Source organism: Nerophis ophidion, linkage group LG22, assembly GCF_033978795.1.
Source record: "Nerophis ophidion isolate RoL-2023_Sa linkage group LG22, RoL_Noph_v1.0, whole genome shotgun sequence".
Taxonomy (NCBI): Eukaryota; Metazoa; Chordata; class Actinopteri; order Syngnathiformes; family Syngnathidae; genus Nerophis; species Nerophis ophidion.
This window is the reverse complement of record NC_084632.1, coordinates 24,244,101-24,268,771: the sequence shown is the minus strand read 5'-3', so window position 1 is coordinate 24,268,771 and position 24,671 is coordinate 24,244,101. Positions and strand designations below refer to the sequence as shown.

The window sequence follows — 24,671 nt, the reverse complement described above, 5'->3', positions numbered from 1 at the left end:
GGACCCAGGATGGACCGCTCGTCCAGAGTCGGGACCCAGAATGCACCGCTTGCCTGTGTATCGGCTTGGGACATCCCTGCGCTGCTGATCCGCCTCCGCTTGGGATGGTTTCCTGCTGGCTCCGCTGTGAACGAGACTGTCGCTGCTGTGTTGGATCCGCTTTGTTCTGGACTCTCGCGGCTGTGTTGGATCCATTATGGATTGAACTTTCACAGTATCGTGTTAGACCCGCTCGACATCCATTGCTTTCGTCCTCTCCAAGGTTCTCATAGTCGTCATTGTCACCGACGTCCCACTGGGTCATCATTGTCGCTGATGTCCCACTGGGTGTGAGTTTTCCTTGCCCTTATGTGGGCTTACCGAGGATGTCGTAGTGGTTTGTGCAGCCCTTTGAGACACTAGTGATTTAGGGCTATATAAGTAAACATTGATTGATTGATTGATATTGTCAACTGAGTTTTGTTTTTTAATGATTTCTGCTGGTGGTATGACTCCGGATTTTTTTCAATGCAAAAAATGCGCCTCGGCTCAAAAAAGGTTGAAAAACACTGCTTTAATAGGTACTACCGGGTGTCGATTCACGTAAAATTTAAATGGTGGCATTTTTAAACCTGTTTGTTGCATATAACGTCACGTATATGGCTGGGGAACAGGCAGTCAAGCGGTCAGAGTGGAATCCAGTTGGACTGCCTCCTTCTAGGTAATGTGACAATTTCCCAAGCCAACAAAGCAAGAAGGATGCGCTCAAAAGTACACTTAAGGCTGCACTTTTCAAAATGCGGTCTCGCGATGCTAATCGGCTTTACCATAGACATGCTACTGATTAGCATTAGAGATTTCACGTTGTAATTTCAAATTTGGTAATTCAAATTACAACTATGTTACAATCAAGCTTGTGTGTAATAAATACAATACCATAAATTCCGGATTATAAACCGCTACTTTTGTCCTTTGAACTTTGCACTTTGAACCCTGTGGCTTACAATACACTGCAGCTAATTCATGAATTTTATAATAAAACAAATTTTATTTAAAAAAAAAGCAAAAAGACTGTTAAGGTGTTTGATTGTTTCTGCTATGTCGCCATCTTTTGGACAAGTTCACTCAATGCAAGTGCTTCAGTGTCCTTCCATTTAACGGCAGTGCTTTTGTTTTGTTTTGTGCCTTTCAGTCTTCTAGCCATATGCAGCGTTTCTACTCGTTTGCATTCTTCATTCATCACTCCAAATAACTTTTGTAAGTTTTACAATATAACTAAAACTGTTTATACTTACTAAACTGTACCATGTGTGATGTCTGTAGGAGTGTTTTCATGCATTTTTATACGTGCTATCATAATGTATTGACGCTAGCATCGTTTGTATTAGCTATGTTTACGAGTGTCTGTGTTAGTGTTATTACCTTACATTCTACATTCTTTTTGCATTAAGTTTCACAAATTCCTCAGTAAATTCGCCAAAATGTCCGAGTGGAGTTATTGAGTCTGTTTAACTGATTGGAGAGGTAGCTTCTGAAGCTAGTGGGTCCATGACAATGACTTCTGTTTTGTTTAATCAGCCATTTTACTGCCATGTTAACAGGCACCATTTGGACACTATTAAGGTATCTAAATAACTATTTCCAGAATTTTACTTTGTAAATAACTGGTTTCGCAGCGTATACCGTATTTTTCGGATTATAAGTCGCTCCGGAGTATACGTCGCACCGGCCAAAAATGCATACTAAAGAAGGAAAAAAACATATATAATGCGCACTATAGTATAAGTCGCATTTTTGTGGGAAAACTATTTGATAAAATCCAACACCAAGAATAGACATTTGAAAGTCCATTTAAAATAAATAAAGAATACTGAACAACGGGCTGAATAAGTGTACATTATATGACGTATAAATAACAAACTGAGAACGTGCCTGGTATGTTAACGTAACATATTACGGTAAGAGTCATTCAAATAACTATAACATATAGAACATGCTATACGTTTACCAAACAATCTCTCACTCCTAAATCCGATGAAATATTCGTCCTCGGTGTCGCATCTAAACAACTTTGCCAACTCCAAAGGTAGACAATGCAATTCTGCCATGACCCGCCCCGGCCAAATTTTTATTGTTTGACGTGTGTGTGTGTGTGTGATGATTGCTGACATACGCCTAGTCTCTTACGTGAATGAGATAAATAATATTATTTGATATTTTATGGTAATGTGTTAATAATTTCGCACGTAAGTCGCTCCAGAGCATAAATCGCACCCCTGGCCAAGGTATGTAAAAAGCTGCGATTTATAATCCGAAAAATACGGTATATCTGCAGCTTCTACTCCAGTGCGGTTAATATATGGAAACAAATTATTTTTTTTCTAAAATTTAAGGGCTGCAGCTTACTGTATATCCTGGTGTGCTCTATAGTCCAGAAAATATGGTACTTACAGTATACACACTTTGTAGGGCTAAACATGTGTGCAGTGTACCATTTTGAGTACTTAACTACTATATGAGATGAAACGCGTCACTCTCCAAGCCACTTATGGATCCTACACTGTAGCTCACATACATTCAGTGTCACTTGGATAGCTTGTATACAAACTATTTCGTCTTCTATTCTCCATGTTACTTGGGTAACTCTGCTTCATTTTCAAAAAAAATGTTTTAACCTCCCTTATTCAAGTCCAGTAATATGGAATGGTTCATTGAGTAAGACAGTAGGGGTTTAGGGGTGGTGGGGTGTGGATGGGGGATGACTTCAAAACTATCATGATTGAATCTGCGATTTATGTATTATAAACAACACAAATTAAGACAACAATTATGTTTAATAATTTGGTTTAAATTTTTATTTTTACTTTCTCTTTAGGTATTTACATATAGGCCCACTTCAAAGTAAACAATAACGATCGCTAGATTACCCAATATATTTTGTCAAGTTACATTAATCATTCATCACATATGCTAAAAGGATCGGGCAAAATGCCCCCAAACATGTGATTTCTTATAGTAAAATAGTTTTTTTTTGTTTACAAATGTGTTGTGTATTTATATCACCGTTCTGGGTAACTCACTCCAATAGTGTCTTATCATTTGAAGTCTGTGTAAGTGAGATGACAAAAAAACTGCATTTTTACAAATGCTCGATTTATTTTGATGAATGGGCATACGTTTTAACTGAAGTGTGTCATTTTGCAAATAATCTGGGAATTAAGAAAATTGAATGTTGTGTTTGGAAAAGTGTGTAAATCCTTTTGAAAAAAGACTCTGTTTGTAAAATTGTGTGTAAGCAAATGGAAAAAACTGTAATATGGGATATCAATATCGGTTTATATCATCCTAATTATTACTGTGTGCAGTATGCTCCTGTAAATTGTTACGGACATAAATCGATACTGACAGGGCACACGCTATATTTGTAATGTAGGAATACATGCTGACTGAGGAAATTATATTTCAAAATCTCAAAAAAGAGTACAAACTATTGATTAAAATTAGGTCTTGGCACCCTACTTTTGTCATCTGTATTGTAGACAAATAACTGTGACGCCTCCGAATTTCTTGCTGTTTTAGAAAGTCACACGACATTGAACACGTGTGTGATGCCGATGTGAGGTGAGGCAAAAATGAGATTACGATTGGGACATTTGCCCACTTTTATTCCACCTCATTAGATTCTTATTTGAGTGTTTAATCTTGCATGCGATGTGCAGATGTGGGCTTGATTCGCAGCATTACAGGTTGGAGTCACTGTACTGTTTGATGATTGGCTTGCAGTTTGCTTATGTCAACTTGCATTACTGTAGCAACAGGATAAAGAAACATTTCAAAGATTCATATCTACAGTTTTATTTGTTTGATCTGTGCTGGTCATTTGTCTCCGGGGATGTTCTTTTTTGACAGTCTTGCCAGGATTCTTTGACTCTGAGTTCATTCACTTGGCGTCGTTCATGCCAATTATGTGTTCTTTGTCATCACCGAGACGGCATTAAAACTATTTCCTATCTTTTGAAGCCACGATTGCATTCAGGTTTCTTCCATATGGAATGCAGTCCTGCACGCTTGTAAATGCAACACCTTTAATCAATAACAAAAGATATCTTCGCATGTTGTGTTTATGTATTTAGGGCCCAAGCAATAATAGCGTGGAGGTCCTCCAGTTGTATTTGTATTTAAAATATTAATGTTTTATGCATCTGAAATAACATGAATCTGAAAACATTTTTGAGGTTAAGATATTACAAAACCCAAAACCAGAGAAGTTAGCACGTTGTGTAATTCATAAATAAAAACAGAATACAACGATTTGCAAATCCTTTTCAATTGATGTTCAATTGAATAGACTGCAAAGACAATATATTTAATGTTCAAACAGATTTTTTTTTTGCAAATAATCATTAACTTATAATTTAATGGCAGCATCCATCCATCCATTTTTTACCGCTTATTCCCTTTCGGGGTCGCGGGGGGCGCTGGCGCCTATCTCAGCTACAATCGGGCGGAAGGCGGGGTAATGGCAGCAACACATTGCAAAAAAAATTGGCATTTTAACCACTGTGTTACATGGCCTTTCCTTTTAACAACACTCAGTAAACGTTTGGGAACTGAGGATACCAATTTTTGAAGCTTTTCAGGTGGAATTCTTTCCCATTCTTGTTTGATTTACAGCTTTAGTTGTTCAACAGTCTGGGGTCTCCGTTGTGGTATTTTAGCCTTCATAAAGCGCCACACATTTTCAATGGGAGACAGGTCTGGATTACAGGCAGGCCAGTCTAGGACCCGCACTCTTTTACTATGAAGACACGCTGTTGTAACATGTGGCTTGGCATTGTCTTGCTGAAATAAGCAGGGGCGTCCATGATAACGTTGCTTGGATGGCAACATATGTTGCTCCAAATCCTGCATGTACCTTTTAGCATTAATGGTGCCTTCACAGATGTGTAAATTACCCATGCTTTGGGCATAATACACCCCCATACCATCACAGATGCTGGCTTTAAAACTTTGTGCCTAGAACAATCTGGATGGTTCAATGAGCCTGTTCACCTGTGGGATGTTTCCAATAAGTGTTTGATGAACATTCCTCTCAGCATTTTTGAAACATGTTGCAGGCATTAAATTCCAAATGAGCTAATATTTACAAAAATTAACAAACTTTTCCAGTTGGAACGTTAAGTATCTTGTCTTTGCAGTCTATTTGATTGAACATAGTTTGAAAAGGATTAGCAAATCATTGTATTCTGTTTTTATTTACGATTTACACAACTTGCCAACTTCACTGGTTTTGGGTTTTGTATTCAGAGATGCCAGTTTGGATTTGAATATAAGTGAGTGGTTATCTCTCTACACTGCAATGACATGCGGTCAGGGAAAGCTGGTGGATCCGAATAATGTATAAGAAAATTGTTGTAAATCTAAAAATATTATTAACAAAATTTAAAGGAGAACTGCACTTTTTGGGGAATTTTGCCTATCGTTCACAATCATTATGACAGACAAGAACAGACGTCTTTTTTTTTGTTAAATCAGGATTTTAAAGATGATAAAAAACACATGGAAGATGCGGCTAATCCGGCGTGGCTCGGTTGGTTGAGGGGCCATGCCAGCAACTTGGGTTCCAGGTTCGAGCCCCGCTTCCGCCATCCAAGTCACTGCCGTTGTGTCCTTGGGCAAGATGCTTTACCCACCAGCTCCCAGTGCCACCCACACTGGTTTAAATGTAACTTAGATATTAGGTTTCGCTATGCAAAGTGCTTTGAGTCACTAGAGAAAAGAGCTATATAAAATAGGATTCACTTAACTTCACTGTTGTAGCCTCCAAATCCATCTAAAACAACTTCAAAACCCTCCAGCAATGTTTTAGAAACACAATACAAGTGTATACATAATGTAATAACAGACACGTTGATAACAATATGTACTGTAATATGTTCAATATTTACCGTATTTTGATCTTTTCAATCATTTTCGGACTGATATTTTTCCGCGCATTGATTTCTGTTTCCATAGCAGCGCACGTCTGACTTCTGGCAACATGTGTGTTCCTACTTCCTGTATCAAACACAAGTATGTTTTTTATTCATGGCAGACTTGGTAACAAACAACGAATACAACTATTTTTGGACAAATGGGGATTCACAACCTTACCTTTTTGAACCTAAATAAATGAACTACTGCTTTTAGAACAAGCACAAAGAAGAGGGTGAATAATGAGGTAAAAGCGACTCGAAGCTGTAAATAGAGGAATTTGGAGACAAGCTATTTCGACATAAATGGAGTGCTCACCCCAAATAAACCAGAAAAAACTTCCGCGGCCAGCTGGATCTAACAGACAACTGTCCATCGAGTGAGTCACTGTAGTATCGATCATGATACGGACAGCATGTCATGCGTGTTAGTACATTTACAATAAATACACTTTGTGGCTAGCTGTGTACAAACAAAACATGAAATGTGGGCTAATACTTTAGATCTGCTGTAACATGATTGTTCATGTTTTCCAGTCAGTCCAAATTGGTGTCTTGTCGCGTTATGTTGTGCATTACAAACTGAAACGCGTTCCGTGTTGTTGTAAATGCTAGCTTATCGCTCGCCGTAGTTAGCTTTTACGGCTAATGCCAAAGTTTTGTCAGGGATGGCAAAACTTGAGAGTCCCAGGTTCGATCCCTGCTCCCACCATCCTAGTCACTCTACCCACCTGATGCCAGTGACCCCCACACTAGTTTAAATGTAACTTAGATAATAGGTTTCACTATGTAAAGTAATTTGAGTCACTAGAGGAAAGCGCTATCTATATATAATTGACTTCACTTCATAATACCGTATTTTTCGCACTATAAGTCACAGTTTTTTTCATAGTTTGGCCGAGGTGTGCGACATATACTCCGGAGCCACTTATGTGTGAAATTATTAAGACATTACCGTAAAATATCAAACAATAATATTTATCTCATTTGCGGAAGAGACAAAGAAAATGTCAGCAATCGTCACACACACGTCAGCAATCATCACACACACGTCAACCAGTAAGAACTTGGCAGGGGAGGGTCATGGCAGAAGTGCATTGTGGGTCATGGAATGCTAACTGCTATATGCTATACTCTACTGCCGTAGCTATTAAAATAGATCATTTCATTGTTGGCGGTAACTTATAAAAACTGAGAAGGGCTGAAAAAAAATTGGACCGAAAAGGAAATCATGTACTGCAGATTACAAGCTGGACGTAGTGAAATATGCAGCAGAAAACGACAAGAGGAAGTGGCGCATACCTTTGGAGTTGGCAGAGTTGTTTAGAAGCGACATCGAGGAAGAAGATTTCATTGGATTTATCGATTAGGAATGACAGATTGTTTGGTAAACGTATAGCATGTTCTATATGTTATAATTATTTGAATGACTCTTACCATAATATGTTAAGTTAACATACTAGGCACGTTCTCCTTTGGTTATTTATGTGTCATATAACGTACACTTATTCAGCCTGTTGTACACTATTCTTTATTTATTTTAAATTGCCTTTCAAATGTCTATTCTTAGTGTTGGATTTTATCAAATAAATTTCCCCCAAAAATGTGACTTATACTCCAGTGCGACGTATATATGTTTTTTTCCTTTTTTATTATGCATTTTCGGCCGGTACGACGTATACTCCGGAGCGACTTATAATCGGAAAGATACGGTAGGTTCAGGTCTAGGATTTCTATAAAAAAAAAGTCTTTGAATAAATTCCAAAAGCGATTTCAGCTAACTTATTTACTTACTTAAATAACTTATGCCTGTATAAATAGTCTAGGTGCTGTTTCAGGTCTAAGCCTTTAATAGAGGCTCAGCATGTTGTTCCTACTCTTTCAACAAGAAAACTGAATCTACAGATGTGTTTTCTGCAGCCCTCATCACGCTCATTCCACAGCACAGCTGCAGTGGCTGAAGTCACCCAGTTTGACTCAAGAAGGGGCTTAGCAGCTCATTAACGGATAGAACAAAGTAAGCTGAGAATCACTAGTGACTACCAACACTGGCAGGGCTACAAACCGGATGCCATGTTTGTCCAGTAAAATAAAACAAGATGGCTTTCCTTGGGTCAACGCTTGGCCAGAATTACGGAACACACGATGGATTCATTGCGTGATGGGAACTAAACATGAGTGCGTGTGTGTGTAAGTGTGTGTGTGTGTGTGTGTGTGCTTATTGCCCTTGACTGACTGTATAAGTATATTTTACTGAGTAGAAATTCTAACAAATATGCGAATATTTTCCAGAAATATGCCTCAAATAATAAACTAATATTTTCTATAGACAGCGTAGTCAAATCAGTAACAGGGAAAAAATTATACCCTTTGGTACAACACCGAGGAACAATTATTATGTTTACATGCACTAAAAATTAAGATAGATATTGCATGAATCTGGTTGAAACCATCTTTTTATAACACATGAAAATGTTTTCATTAGATCGTGTCAGACTTTTTAAGGATTCAGAAGAAGACAAGTCGTGATTGGTAACCTCATCCCTTGGATCGATCACCAACAAAGGCTTTCTACGCATTGCGCTAGTTTCCATGAAAACTGGAGACACCGCAATATTTTGTAAACCCAGCTACAGTATTTAGGTGCATGTAGTCAGATGGTGAAATGGTGCACACATGGGCTAAGGGTCAGACTCAGGGTTTTTTATCCATCCATCCTGCCATTTCCTACCGCCTATTCCCTTCGAGGTCACGGGGGGTTTTATATCCAAACAGTATTAACCATTACTGCATGTTCAGCTAATTGTCAGCCACTGAGAAATGATGTTTGTCCATCTGACTAACATAAAGAAATATATTTAAAGAATATTGACGACTAGGACAGTTAAAGAGCATGTCTTGAATTCTTTTGCATATAATACTGTGGTGAGGTGCCCTATAATACAGTATAAAAATGCTTGTCTCTGGCCGTATTTGACTTAGAATTTTCATAGTGAGTTTAGTCCACTACGAGCAAAACTTTAAACATTTTTTTTAGAAGAGCACAGCTAATCAGTGTCCGCATAAATGAACAGACTTTTTTCCTCCTCAAGGACAAAGGCCAAAACACTCAGATAAACAAATGAACACATTAACAATTGGATGGTTTAATGAGGTCCTTGGATCGGCGCATCTTCGGCTCCAGTGGTGTTCGGGAACACGATCAAACTCAACTATATAGAGAACGTAAAAGTTGTAACAAGGTTTTCGTAGGTGATTGTGGTGGGCGTGCCCTGCGCACCTGCAGCGAAGCGGGGTGTGGCAGGACCGGCTTCGAGATTGGTGACAGGTGAGTGGATGACACAGCTGAAAGTGTTTGTCTAATCACCTGTCGCTCTGTTAAAGGCAGCAGTAGGGAAGGAGAAGTGGTGGAGGAACGGGTGTCACACTTCGACGGAGGTTGGTGGAAGGAGAGACGCGGAACTACCAAACATTTGGAGTGAATTTGGCGGCGGCGAGAGTATCTAAATCTGTTTTGGCGGTTGAGCATAAGCTGTTTTGTGACTGGATCGAGATGGAAGGGGATAGTGACGGGATGTATGAGGATAGTATGGAAATGGATAGGACTAGAGGGGAGAGAGGAAAGAAGGGGAGAGGAGGGAGTGAAGGAAAGGCGAGTACTAAAAGAGTGCATGAAGACGATGAAGAGGTTGATAAGAGGAAAAGGGTTATGATGGATGAATATAAGATAATTTATACATTTAAATCAAACCAAGATATGAATGACATTAGTTTGATGACTCTGGTTAAGGGATTAAAGAAGGACATTGGAGAGGTGGAGATAGCGAAGGTGCTCAGGGACGGACGGCTGTTGATTAAATGCAAAAATGGAGAGCAAAAGAACAAAGCAATGCGATTGCAAAAACTGTGCAACAAAATAATAAAGGAAAAAATTGAAGTGGGAGAACGAAAGGGGGCAAGAGGAGTCGTGACAGGAATCCCAAGAGGAGAAAATTTAGATGATCTGAAAAGAGAAATAAAAGGAGGAACTGTCACTACGATGAAAAGAATGATGGCATTTAGGAACGGTGAAAAGACTGAGAGCGAATCCGTGTTAGTGCAATTTGCAGAGGAGGTCCTACCAGAGAGAATCATGATTGGGTATCTAAGCTTCTATGTTAGAGCTTACGTGCCACCCCCAGTACGTTGTTTCAAGTGCCAACGCTATGGGCACATAGCTAGTGTGTGTCATGCTAAAATGAGATGTGGAAGGTGTGGAGGGGAGCATGAATATGGACAATGTGGAGAAAATGAACAGGTCAAGTGTTGTAATTGTGGCGGGAATCACACAGCAGCGTATGGGGGCTGCATCATAAGAAAACAGGCAACAGAAGTACAGCAAATCAGAGTTGAACGAAATATTACTTATGCAGAGGCAGTTAAAATAAGAAATCAAGAAAGTGCAGAACAGGACAGAAGTGAAAATAGTTCAAGAAATAAAAAACAAGAGGCAGCAAATACAGGAATTTCCATGGATAAACTAGTTGTATTCCTGGCTTATGTAATAAATTGTACAGAACAGGCTAGAAACAAGACTGAGAAAATCAAAATAATTGTCAAAGCAGCAGCAAAGTTTTTAAATTTAAAAGAACTATCCTGGGAACAGGTGCAAGGTGAGCTACAGAGAGTAGACGAGACCGAGTCATGTTACCACAATCCAACGCCATGTTAATTGTTCAGTGGAATGCCAGAAGTCTGATAGCAAACGGACAGGAATTAAAGGGATATATTAATAATATGAAAAATAAACCACATATAATATGTATTCAAGAAACATGGCTGAAGCCAAAATTAAACTTTATAATAAAAGGATATATAACGATACGTAAAGATAGGAATGATGGGCAAGGAGGAGGATGTGCCATATTTATTAAGGAAGATATGCATTATTCAATATTAAAAGTAAAACAAGAACTAGAGATAGTAGAAGTAGAAGTATGGAATAATAAAGAAAGATACAAAGTACTAAACTTCTATAATCCATGCAAGAAATTAGAAATTCACCAACTAGAAACAATAATGGAGCACTGGAGTGGCAATATTATTTGGTGTGGTGACTTTAATGCACATAGCACAATGTGGGGTGAAAGGGATGACTGGAATGGGGATACATTGGAAGCACTTTTGGAGGAAAAAGAACTGGTGTGTGTGAATGATGGGTCGGGAACAAGGTTAGATGTCGTCACGGGTAAAGAAACAGCAATAGATTTAACACTAGTGTCACAAGGGTTAGCAGGAAAGGTGGGGTGGGAAGTAAATAAATACAGCACAATGGGAAGTGATCACTATCCAATCGTCATTCACATAAACATAAATCATAGGACAGAAAGCACTAGGATAGAAGGAAGATGGAAGTATAATCATGGTGACTGGGAGAAATTTAGGGAAATTACCGACATAACTTTAAAGGAAGTAGATATAAATCAAGATATTGAACAATTAAATACAGATATTACAAAGTGCATAATAGAAGCAGCCGAACAGAGCATACCAAGGAATAGTATAGGGAGAAGAAGGAAGATAGTGCCGTGGTGGACACAAGAGTGCACAGATGCAATACAAGAACGGAATAGAGCATTTAGAATATTGAGAAGAACACATAATTTCCAAGACATGATCCAGTATAAAAGGCATCAAGCTAGAGTAAGGTATGTTATTAAAAAAACAAGAAAACACCATTGGAGAACTTTTTGTGAAACACTAAATAGAACTACTCCTTTAAGCCAGGTGTGGGGAATGATCAAGAGAATGTCAGGGCTCAGAAAAGAACATAAAAATCATGTGATGAAAGATGGAATGCGGAGTGTGGTAGGAAATAAAGAAAAAGCAGAACTTTTAGCAAAAACCTTTGTTAAAGTGCACAGTAATGATAATTTGAAAAATGTAGAAAAACAAAAGAGAGAAGAAACAATTAGTGTAAATATTGAGGAAATGAAGGAAGACAACGATAATAGTTTTATCAACACTATGGATATGACATTTTCTTTGGATGAAATGGTTCGAATTTTAAAAAAAGTTAAAAATACGACGGCAGGGAAAGACCTGGTGAGTTATCAAATGATCAAAAATTTAGGTAGCATCGGCAAAGAAGTGGTCTTGAAATTATATAATAGGATATATGAAGAAGGAAAATTACCAGATGAGTGGAAAACAGCTGTAATAATTCCAATATGCAAGCCAGGGAAAGATCCGGAAGAGGCAGGAAATTATAGGCCGATTGCATTGACCTCAAATTTGGGCAAAGTAATGGAAAAAATGATTAATGAAAGATTAATATATTATTTAGAGTCAAAAGAAATTATAAAAAACTACCAAAGTGGTTTTCGTAAAGCAAGAAGCACAAATGACCCAGCAGTGCAGCTGGAAGAGGAAATTAGAAAGGGACAAATAAATAAAGAAAGTATAATTGCGGTATTTTTTGACATAGAGAAAGCGTATGATATGTTGTGGAAACAGGGGTTGCTGATGAAACTAAATAGGATTGGGATTAGAGGAAGAATGTACAGATGGATAAAAGACTTTTTAACAAGTAGAACATTATTAGTAAAGATAGAGAATGAATATAGTAGAGAATACAAAGTGGAAAATGGGACCCCACAAGGGAGTATAATAAGTCCAGTACTATTTTCCATCATGATAAATGAAGTTTTTAGTGAAGTGGAAGGGTTAGTGGAGGTGGCATTGTTTGCTGATGATGGAGTGATGTGGAAGAGAGGTAGAAATACAAATTATATAGAAAAGAAGATTCAAAAAGCGGTAAATAATGTTCAAGACTGGGGGACGGCTTGGGGTTTAAGATTCTCTGTTGGAAAGACAAAAGTCATACATTTTACGAAGAGGAAAATACAAAACAAGCTCCAAATAAAACTCTATGGAGAAAACATAGAAGAGGTACAAGTATTTAAATATTTAGGAATATGGTTTGATAAAAATATTAACTGGTCAACCCACATCAGCAAGATAATGGAGAAAAGTAAAAAGGTGTTAAATATAATGAGGGCTTTGAGGGGTAATGATTGGGGGGCTGATAGGTTAACATTGAAAACAATATATATCACTTTAATTCGGTCTGTTATCGACTACGGATGCATTATTTATCGATCTGCTTCAAAAACTCTACTTGAGAAAATAGACCGGATCCAGTCGCAGGCGTTAAGATTATGTTGTGGAGCTACTAAATCTACTCCAGTGGCAGCATTACAAGTAGAAATGAATGAAAAACCTTTGGACATGAGGAGAGATCAACTCTCAGCAGTTTATTGGGCAAACTTAAAAGGATCCAAGCAAGGACATCCAACCCGTCAAGTGCTAATAAATTGCCAAGAAAAAGGGAAGAAAAAAATGAATAGTTTTGGGTGGATAATAGGAGATATATGTAAAAAAACACAAATTGACAATATTAAAGTGAGCCCTACAGTACCAATTCCTGCAATACCACCGTGGATGTATGAAAACCCAAAGGTAGACATGCAGTTACTGAAGAATAGACATTTAAATAGTTACCAAATAGAACAACGGATTGAGGAAATGTTTTTTGATAATATTATGATATACACAGATGCATCAAAAACTATAAATAGTAAAGTAGGAGCTGCTGCAGTTATCCCACAGAGAAATATAGTGTTGAATAAAAGAATTAGTGATAAAATATCTGTTTTTACAGGGGAATTGGTAGCAATTTATATGGCAGTTAACTGGATAGAGGAAAACAAAGCTAGGAAAGTAGTCGTGTGCTCGGACTCCAGCAGTGCATTGACGAGCATAAAAAACATAACATCAGAAACAAGACTAGATATAGTTTATGAAATAGTTCAGGCAATCTACAGAATAAATAAAGCGGGAGGTGTGGTAACATTTCTCTGGGTTCCTGCTCATGTAGGAGTTGAGGGAAATGAGTTAGCTGATAGATACGCAAAACAAGCAACCACTAAAACAGAAGTAAACATGGAGATTAAGCACAGTAAAGAAGAAGTGAAGAGCATAATTAAGATAGAACACAATAAAAAGTGGCAGGATAATTGGAATAAGGAAACAAAAGGTAGAGAGTTTTACAAAGTCCAGAGGAAAGTAGGTGTAATGAGAGGAGGGGGTAGAAATAGGAAGGAAGAAGACATTATGACTAGAATGAGATTAGGACATACATATCTAAATAGTTCACTAAAATTGATAGGCAAACATACTACAGGGCTGTGTGATTTTTGCCACCAGATAGAAAATGTTGACCATGTCTTAATACAATGTAGGAAATATAATAGAGAAAGAGAAATACTGGAAAATAAGTTAGCAAAAGAAAATATTAGGTTAGAAGTGGGAGATATATTAGGATTGCATTCAGAAAACATAGGATATAAAGCAATATACACATATTTAAAAAACACTGGGTTAAGTAAAAGAATATAGAGTAGGGATCCACCTCGGTCCACACTCCATTACAGTAGGTGGCGGTAATGCACACCAGAAGGTTGCTTGCCAACCGCCATAAAAACAAAAGAAGAAGAAGAAGAAGAGAAGTGGTGGAGGCTGGAGCACACGCGAGACAACAACAGACAATTGCTGAAAAGCACAGAGAAAACTTTCTTTATTGCAAAATAAATAAGAGTCAAACCTGCAAAAGAGATGTCCTTCCTTGGTGGTCCGTGGAACCCGCACGACGACGGCAAGATCTTTTACATTTTGCCTGAGGCTAGCAATGAAGGAGGCCTCTTCTCTAAACCAACTATTCAAAGCTATGTGTCAGTGAGCGTCGCATCCCGGTGCGCACCATGTCCAATTTCCAGGAAGTCCTACCTTGACCAACGACGGGTTTTGGCCTGCACAAGGTGCAATATTGCACGGCGTGCTCTGTTTCCTATGTGGAGCTCCATTGTAACAGTGGAGCTTCCTGACAGGCCACATCTCCGCCATCTCAGAACACCCTCTCAATGCACCCACTACACATGCGGTCACAAGTACTCGACTTGTTCAATGTCCTCCGATTCGACTGTAAGGTTGATAGTCGAATCATCCAGGCTCCACTGAATTGAATCATCAAATAGTTGACTATTCTAAGACACCCCTAGTCCTTTGTGCATTTTTCTGTACGGCTTATTGTACTTTTATTTATTTTAAGTGTTATCAAGAATGTAATTACTTGTCCAGTCAAGTCCTTCTTCAGTTCAGTTGTTTAATTAACAACGCAAAGTGGCTTTTATGAAAATGACAGAATAATTTTGGGGCGGCATGGCTAAAATGGTAGTGCGGCCGTTCAAAACGTTGAGGATAACTCGTATGAATCTAGCTAACGGCATCCTATTCAGTGCTGTTGTTTGTGTGTTTGTACCAATGATTGTCACACACACACACTAAGTGTGGCGAAATTATTCTCTGCATTCTCTGCATCACCCTTGATCACCAACTGGGAGGTGAGGGGAGCAGTGGGCAGCAGTGGTGGCCGCACCTGGTAATCATTTTTGGTGATTTAACCCCCAATTCCAACTCTTGTGTCAAGCAGAAAGGTAATGGGTCCCCTTTTTTAGTGTTCGTTGACAAGATACTTCACCCACCTTGCTCCCAGTGCCACCCACACAGTTGAATGCATGTGAATGAACATCCAGAGCAAGGCGCAATGAACGTAGGCGCAAGTTGGCAGCCATGTTTTAATAAATCTAACACATGGGTATATGTGGCTACAAATGTAGCTTACCACCATCAGTGTGTTAATGTGGAATGAATAAATTAAAGTTAAAGTACCACTGATAGACACACATTAGGTGTGGTGAAGTTACTCTCTGCATTTGACCCATCCTGGAAGTTGAGGGGAGCAGTGAGCAGCAGAGGTGGCCACATTTGGGAATCATTTTGGTGATTTAACCTCCAATTCAAACTCTTGATGCTGAGTGCCAAGCAGGGAGGCAATGGGTCCCATTTTTATAGTCTTTGGTATGACTCGGCCGGGGTTTGAACTCAAGACATTCTAACCACAAGCCACTGAGCAGCAAATGATGGGATTTCAGTTCTTTCTGTAAAGTGCTATGAGTTTTTAGAAAAGTGTTACATAAATCTAATTAATAATCATTATAACCACATTTCCTGTAAATGTCCTGTTATGTAAATATCTATATTTCACTGAACATGTCACATACTCATCTGTGTTGTCTTAAAGCAGGGGTTTTTAACCTTTTTGACCTCAGGGCCCAGCTTTTCCACCGAGGGTCCCGGGGGCCCACTCAAATAACACTGATTTAGTAAACTTACTCTTGATTTTAATCTTGATTTTTTTCTATAATTATATCTAACTTACTTACAGTTTAGTTTGTCTAATGATACGAAAGCCTTTGTTAATCACAAAGATAAATATTTTTTTTTACCACCTAAAACCTGAGGTTTAGGTCAGACGGATGCGAAAAATAAGTGCTAATCAAATATACTGCATAAAAAGGCACTAATAAATAATAGTCAAACAAATAAATGTACATATAATTATGCTGTGCTAAAACAAAATGAATAATGAATATGTTTCTTAGCTAAACTGTCAGTACAACTAAAGTGCAAATGAAAATACAGCTTCATCACATAATTTTTGCGCTTAAGAAACTTCTCTATGACTTTAGTTCCAGACTTCTTTAATTTCTTTTGATATTGTCATTATTGCCACAAGTAGTGTAAAAGTGTATTACCACTGAGTACCTCTGTTGAAAAACAAATATTTTTGGCAGCCCTCCAGGAGGCGCTCATGGCCTAACTGAGGGCCATGGCCCTATGGTTAAGAAACACTGTCTTAAAGCGTTTGCCTAAACTATGGTTAAGGGAATGTAATGTTTATCTTTTTTTCTGATAAAGAATATGTGTTTGTTTACAGAAATTGGCCCAGTAACGATCACAACAGACCCCAAGAAATTCCAGTATGAGCTGAGGGAGCTGTATGTTCAGGTGGGTTCAACAGGCATCAGGTTTATAGAGGTTTGGACTAGCGGCAAGCTGAGATACCTCATGCTGAAATGTTTACTAGATATTGAGGATGAAGCCTTGTCAGACAGTCTGCCACTGACGATGAAACATGTCTCAGAAATTTAGTTTTTTTATTGTCTGTACAAAAGCCTTTTTCTTTTTGGAGTGGCTTCGCATCTTTACAACAGCCAGATGATTTACAGCTCAACACTATCATATTGCAAATTAAATATTAGTGATTTTTGTTTTGCAAATACATGCAAAAGGAAAAACCCAGATTAGATTGACCAAGTAATCAATTGCACACTCCTCTTGACTAATGGTGACAAAGACAGGCAATAAGACCCTTAGAGAACCTCGACCATTGTCTCTGTATCCTTGGCATGGATTTGTGTATTCTGGTCGTGAGGAGAATGGAGACTCTCCAGTTTCCTCTCAGTTGCAGCTTCTCAACCGTGGCTATTTGTTCTCCCTTCACGCTTCCACTTGCCAATACTGTATGTCCAACATTTCTGTCATGTAGATCATTGAAGGACCTGGCTCGTTATTTGGGTCAATCTCAGGGGCCAAAGCGGCATATAGGGGTTTTACTTTTGGCCATTCGGGCAAGGGAGTATTTGAAAGGATTTGGAGGAATACAAGTATCTCCCTTCTTTTAAAAAACCATGGGTCACTCCATTCCAGATGTGTCTGCATCTCGCCAGCTATTGGAAATACTCCGGCAGACAGTCACGTGTCTGCTGGAATGTCGCAGAGTACGTCTTTCTTAGACCCGAGCAAGCATGCCAGACATAGATCCGAACCAAAGAAAGGCAATCACACTGTCACACATGCTTTGTTTTTAGAGACATTTACTAGGATAATTCTGGGAAATCCCTTATCTTTCTATTGTGTTGCTAGTATTTTAGTGAGTTAAATAGTACCTGATTGTCGGAGGTGTGTGTCCACGGGTGTGTTGACGCCAGTGTTTCAGGGGAGTCGACGGCAGCTATGAACGGCACAAGCTCAGCTTTGCTTCGGTAAGAAGCGACTTTTTACCACAATTTTCTCACCAAAACCTGCTGGTTGACATTCCGTCGTGATTCATGTTCGCTTGACCGCGCTCTGATCCATAGTAAAGTTTCACCTCCGGGAATTTTAAACAAGGAATCACCGTGTGTTTGTGTGGCTAAAGGCTAAAGCTTCCCAACTCCATCTTTCTACTGTGACTTTTCAAATATTAATTGAACAAATTGCAAAAAATTGAGCAACACAGATCTCCGAAATACTGTGAAATTATGCCATTAAAGCAGACGACTTTTAGCTGTGTGTGTGCGCAGCGCTCATACATCCTAAAAACCTGTGACGTCTTGCGTACACGTCATCATTACGCGACGTTTTCAAGACGAAACTCCCGGAAAATTTAAAATTGTAATTTAGTAAACTAAAAAGGCCGTATTGGCATGTGTTGCAATGTTAATATTTCATCATTGATATATAAACTATCAGACTGCGTGGTGGGTAGTAGTGGGTTTCAGTAGGCCTTTAAGTTTTTGTCCCGCACAACCTGATTTTTCATTAATCCTTTTGCCGTGCTGCTGCAAAAATAAATGCTCTGTCTGAATTTGCCAGCGAGCTTCGAAATGGCGGAGCCGTTACGGTGCCGTGTCAGTAGTCACAGCTGCAGGTTGTGGAAACTGACACATTGACTAAAATGAAAACCGTAGTTGTTCAGAGTGGAAGTGGAACTAAAATAAGTGCGGTAAACAGGAACTACATACTAAAAGACAGGAAAACAATGAACACAAGTCCGACCTTTCACGTGCTGGCATGTATTTGGCATGTATTTGTTTACAAAAATGATTTACTGATTAAAAGTTTCCTGTTGTCAGGGAGGTGGGGACTGTCCGGAGATGAGCATTGGTGCCATCAAAATTGCCTTGGAGATTTCGCTGCCGGGATCCTTCATTTACGTCTTTACAGATGCCCGGTCCAAAGATTACAAGCTCACCTATGAAGTCCTTCAGCTCATTCAACAGAAACAATCCCAGGTTTAACAGTTATTTTTTGTAATCGACATTCGGTTATCATTTATTCTTGTAATGTGTGTGCCTAGGTTGTGTTTGTGTTGACGGGGGACTGCGATGACAGGACTCACGTTGGCTACAAAGTGTATGAAGAAATCGCCTCCACCAGCTCTGGACAGGTCTTCCATCTAGATAAGAAACAGGTCAATGAGGTAAGAGCGTTGCTGAACAGGATTGCATTACAGTATTCAGGTTCTCTGAGTCATTGGAAAAGTATTTGGAATCATAAAGACATTCTTTGGCCACGGCCGTAAAAGCAATCAATCATGGCAAAACTGCAAAATCAACGTACTGGGTGGTAGTACTTTTGACAGTTATCGGAAAATCAAAAGACAAAAAGCGTCTGTTCCCATTTTGACATTTTCAAAAGAAGGCAAGAGAAGCAAATATGTTAAATTACAATGGATTTTGTTGTATTGATCCTGGAAGTTAAGGGTATATAACCTTATTCTGTACATATTTTTGTTTCAGTCAATCATGAGACATCAAATTTATTAGGTTGTTATACAATCTTAGACCTTTGTAAGGATGTATTGTCTATAAGTAATGCCTGCATTTTGTATGCCTTAGGTTTTGAAATGGGTAGAGGAAGCTGTGCAGTCTTCAAAAGTCCACCTGTTGTCAACAGATCACTTTACTGGGGTCAGCAACACCTGGCGGATACCCTTTGACCCCAGTCTCAAGGAAGTCACAGTTGCCCTCAGTGGCCTAGCACCTGACATCCAGATTACAAACCCCCAAGGTAGGATAACTACTATCATAAACAGTAGTAAAAATGTAAATTTTTTAAAACTGTCCTTTAGGGACACAGCCAGTTTGATGTTGTAAATCAAAACAAGGTTTTAGCATTGTTCTGTGTAGTCATTGTTGTGATTTATTGTTTGTTTACGGCCATGTCTACACAAACACAGATATATTCATTAATGCACATTAGTGCCGAAAGAACTTAATCCACACAAGTAGAGTAAAAAACCCCCTGCCTACATAATAGTTTATTTATTGACTGTTCATTTGGACTATCGGGGTCCTGAAAAAGCAGTCACAACTGACTTTGTCGCAGATTATATTGTCTATGGACATCAATACAGTAAAATATTAAAGGAACTTAAAAGCTTAATTGGTTCAATGGCTGATCTTGTAACTTAAAATACTAAGATGTAACATGCCTTTTAAAAGAACAACAAACTTTTACATAATAAATATTGTTTAAAAACAGTAGAATATAATGTAATAAAAATTAAATAGTTTTCTGAAGTAATATAATAATATGTGGAGTACCGTATTTTTCAGACTATAAATCGCTCCGGAATATAAGTCGCACCTGCCGAAAATGCATAATAAAGAAGAAAAAAAACATATGTAAGTCGCACTGGAGTATAAGTTGAATTTTTTGGGGAAATTTATTTGATAAAACCCAACACCAAGAATAGACATTTGAAAGGCTGAATAAGTGTACGTTATATGACGCATAAATAACCAACTGAGAACGTGCCTGGTATGTTAACGTAACATATTACGGTAAGAGTCCTTCAAATAACTATAACATACAGAACATGCTATACGTTTACCAAACAATCTGTCACTCCTAATTGCTAAATCTGATTAAATCTTATACGTCTAGTCTTACGTGAATGAGCTAAATAATATTATTTGATATTTTACGATAATGTGTTAACAATTTCACGCATAAGTCGCTCCTGAGTATAAGTCGCACCCCCGGCCAAACTATGAAAAGAACTGCGACTTATAGTCAGAAAAATACGGTATTTATTTTGAAAAACGTATTTCTACAGTATGTTTCTTTTCTGTCAAATACACCATTATCATCTGATTTATGGTGTTGGACTAATGTCTGCCGGTTAGATGTTAATTATCCTCGGCTGGCACAAAAACTGGCTTGTTTCAGCATGGTGAAGACTAGCCTCGCCAAGTCAGCTACACACTTTGCCATGTTTTTGAATATGTTTTTATTTCATTTATTGAATGTCATATGCTTCTTTGTAGGACTGCCCATAACACCCACTTTCTCAGTTCTAGTGGTTGGAAAACAAAATTATGTAAATCTTTATCGAGAAGTTAATTCTAGCAAGTAAAACCTGATGTTTTGGAGTGGATCTTATGGAGCTTATTCTAAAAATCGCTACGCCAACTAGTGGAGGGGAGGCGCGCAACTCAAATTCATGCTCGCAACTAAAAGCATAACAATTAACCGAGAGACAGATTGTATCTCAAAATAATTGTAAGTTGCGGTACCACTGTGTCGTGATATTAGATGCTTACTGTATCCTACACAGCAAAGGAAACATCATTCATATGTTTTTACTCACTCATGCATGTTATGAGTGAAAAAAAAAAATCTGAACTCTGGCCAAAGTTTTACCAAAAGCTCAAGTTTTAAGAACTTAAACCGACAATTGCGTGTGAAGGAGAGGCCAAAACACAAAAACAAAAATATGCAATTTTAGAATATCTGTATTCGTGTGGACAGGTCCTTTAGAGTTTAAGAAAGAATGCCAGAATGAGTCAGTAAGATAAAGTTACTGAGATATTGAAATGCACTGCGTATGCAATACTGAATCATGCATTAATAGGTGTTGAACATGAATTTATGTTCGTTGTAATACCCAGAAGAGGTGAACAATCACGTCATGTTCATGTTTTCCCTTCAGGGAAGATCATGGGGAAGAGTGATGGTCTGACAGAGCTCTTGCACATTCCCAACTCTGCCAAAGTCGTCAACATCAAGGACCCGCAGCCTGGGATGTGGTCTATCAAGGTTTAAACTATCTATTCGTTTAGCTGGAACTATGTATGAAATTACAGACAATCCCCAGAGCTGACTTGCACAAATAGTTCAGCAGCGTAAGCCTTAACATTAGGTCACAAATCACAACCGGGGGGGCAATTGTGCCTTTTAGGGACATTCTTTTGATGAATGATTACGGTAATACATACAGTAAGTGAGTTCAAATACAGTGATATGCAATCAGTTTAACATGCATGTTCACTGGATACCAAGTACTTCAGGTAGCTGAAAAAAACACATACACTTATTGTGTGGTCACTCATCTTATGGAATTAATGGCAGCTTCTTACAAGTAATGCCGAATGGGACACATCGCTCTGCCTCAGTGTCCATGCCAGATGTTGGAAAATGACAAGCATTTTTACCTGAGTGATTTGTTGACAGGGGTCATGTATTCTCTGCCTATCCCTGCTGGGATATACAGTACAGTATATACTCATAATTTCATTATGTGTCAGTTTCCACTTGATTTACTGGAGAAAATGTGACATGTTATCATTTCACTTTCATTTCAAAGAACTCAAGTGGTCCAGTGAACTAGTTTCATAACTTGTTAGTATTTTAGAGGGTTTGTCTGAAGCTTACAAAACTGGTACACATGTTTAATTTATTGAAAGAGGGACAAGCTAATCAGTTCGCTCGAAATATCATTGCTTTTCCAATGACAACACATTTTTGGAAACATTTTCAACTTGTTTTAAAAAAAATATAGATTTCATCTTAAAATAGATGGATTGTGGGAATGTTCTAAGTTCCTCTTTCAATGCCAGTCTTGTACTGTATCTTGACAAACATGAATTTTTAGTTTTAATCATACTACAGTCATCTTTAAATGGATTTAGCTTGAGTCTACATTAGTTTCAGTTGACAAAGCAGTACAACCTTTCAGTCAACTGAAGTCAAAGTACATTTAATGGGCTGAAATATAAAAGATAAGGAATGTTTAAACCTTCCTTGAAACCACATTTTTTTAGGCTACACACATAGGTACATATATATATATACACACACACACTTAGACTTAGGCATCCTTTTTATTGTCATTCAAGTTTGAACATTACAGTACAGATAATACTGAAATTTTGTTGCATTATCTTGTTCTAGTGCAAGATAAAATAAGGGGCAGATATATATATGTACATATAGATACACATATACTTCTGGTAATTTTGGCATTGTTTATCCCATCGTGCATTAGTTTCGATTGGTTATTGTCTTATTTTTAGTCAAGACGACAACGATGGCAGAAATTATTGGTCAATGACATTAACACTGCACTAACCTATCAATTTCTTCAACCAACCCAAAACAAACCCTTTTCTGATTCTCTGGATCTAATAGAGTGGTTAATGGCTCTTAATAAGTGCAATCCTTTTTTTAAAATTCCATGCACAGTACAACGTAACACCTTGGGTGTTTCTCGCCTGCCCATTCTCATTCCTCCCTTCAAGCATACTTCCAAATAAGATAGCTCGCAATGTTTGTGTACACTTCGCTGTAAGGTTCATCACATGCTGGGATCTGTTACCAAACACCAGTACCACGGAATTCTTCACACAGAAAGGCATACATGCAGCTACAGTATCTGTGCTGTGGTTCTTAAATTCCCTCAGTATTATCTCTGTAAGACCTTTTTAACTTGTGATAGATCATTCACTTACGATTTTTGCTGCATTTTTAATTCAAGCATAATCACACGTGACAGCCTTCATCTACCCAAAGGCTTCGACCTCCTTTTTTCACTTATTGTATCTTATTTAAATTTGTCCAATGCATTGAACTCCTTTAATTGCCCACCTTAGTCAAGCATGTGCAACTGGTCCTCTTTCCTCCAAAGACTAAATACATCCTGCTTTTTCTCATTCGTAGTGTTAGCTATGAAGGATTTTTTTTTAAACAAAGTCACCTCAACACTTCTTATAAATCCTCCTTTCCCAGGACATCCAAAGAAGTGTGGATAAGTACCTCAGGGAGATTTCACTGTTCTGCCATGTTGGATTTCAGTAATGCTAATGGCCTGTGACACTGCAGTCCAATACCTTGAGCACAGATTGTGTTTTGATAAAGAATTTGATCCCTTTTAATCTGCCTTTAATCAAATATTTCACAGTAATGTGGAAGAAGAGTAAGATGTTTTACCTCAATGTTGTCTCATGCTTACCCGGCTTTCTTGCACAGGCGCAATGCCTGTTTTTGTCTACTACATTTTATACTGTAACATTCTCTGGCAGAATATTAGGTTTACAGTCATGGAATAAGCTTTTACACGTGGGTTCTGTAATTCAGCGTAAAAGTGGTCAGTCAGTCTGTCCAAAGTGTTGGGACCAGCTGAGTTAAGTTTGAGTTTATTTCAAACATACTTGCATACAACATGATACATTACAATTTCCAGTTACTCTTTTCAACATGTTCGAAAAGGAGTAGGAAGAAGCAGAGCTTATTTAATCATACCCCTTTTCCTTTACATAGCAATTGCTAACACTTTTGTTCACTTCCTGTGCTCAATTTATTCACAATTTACTTCATAATTAAGAACAAAAATAAGTAAATAATAATTAGTGAAGTAAGTTGTATTTCATATGGTGAGATAAATAGGATTATCAATAAATAAAAAAATGTTTATCATGGTTCTTCTTTTTTGTATTTTTTTAAATACTTTAAGTTAGAAGAGTTTCTTGAATTGGATCATATAAGTTCATTGTTTGACTTCTTTGCTTAATCCATTCCACAATTTAATTCCACATACTGATATACTAAAAGTCTTAATTAAGTGTTGTATGTGTATACAAATGTTTTAAAATGCATTTTTCTCAAAGGTTATATTTATTCTCTTTTGTCGAGAAGAATTGTTGTACATTCTTGGGTAGGAGGTTAAAGTTAAAG

General features: G+C 38.0%; 1 protein-coding gene across 1 annotated transcript in view; it reads left to right on the top strand.

Annotated features, from left to right (window-relative positions):
• Positions 1-24,671, top strand: part of hmcn1 (hemicentin 1) — a 245,247-nt gene that overhangs the window by 62,266 nt on the left and 158,310 nt on the right. The window contains exons 2-6 of the mRNA XM_061883572.1: positions 16,828-16,898; positions 18,788-18,946; positions 19,012-19,134; positions 19,553-19,724; positions 21,652-21,758. Coding sequence (XP_061739556.1) covers positions 16,828-16,898; positions 18,788-18,946; positions 19,012-19,134; positions 19,553-19,724; positions 21,652-21,758 — 632 coding nt within the window. The remainder of the gene's footprint in view (positions 1-16,827; positions 16,899-18,787; positions 18,947-19,011; positions 19,135-19,552; positions 19,725-21,651; positions 21,759-24,671) is intronic.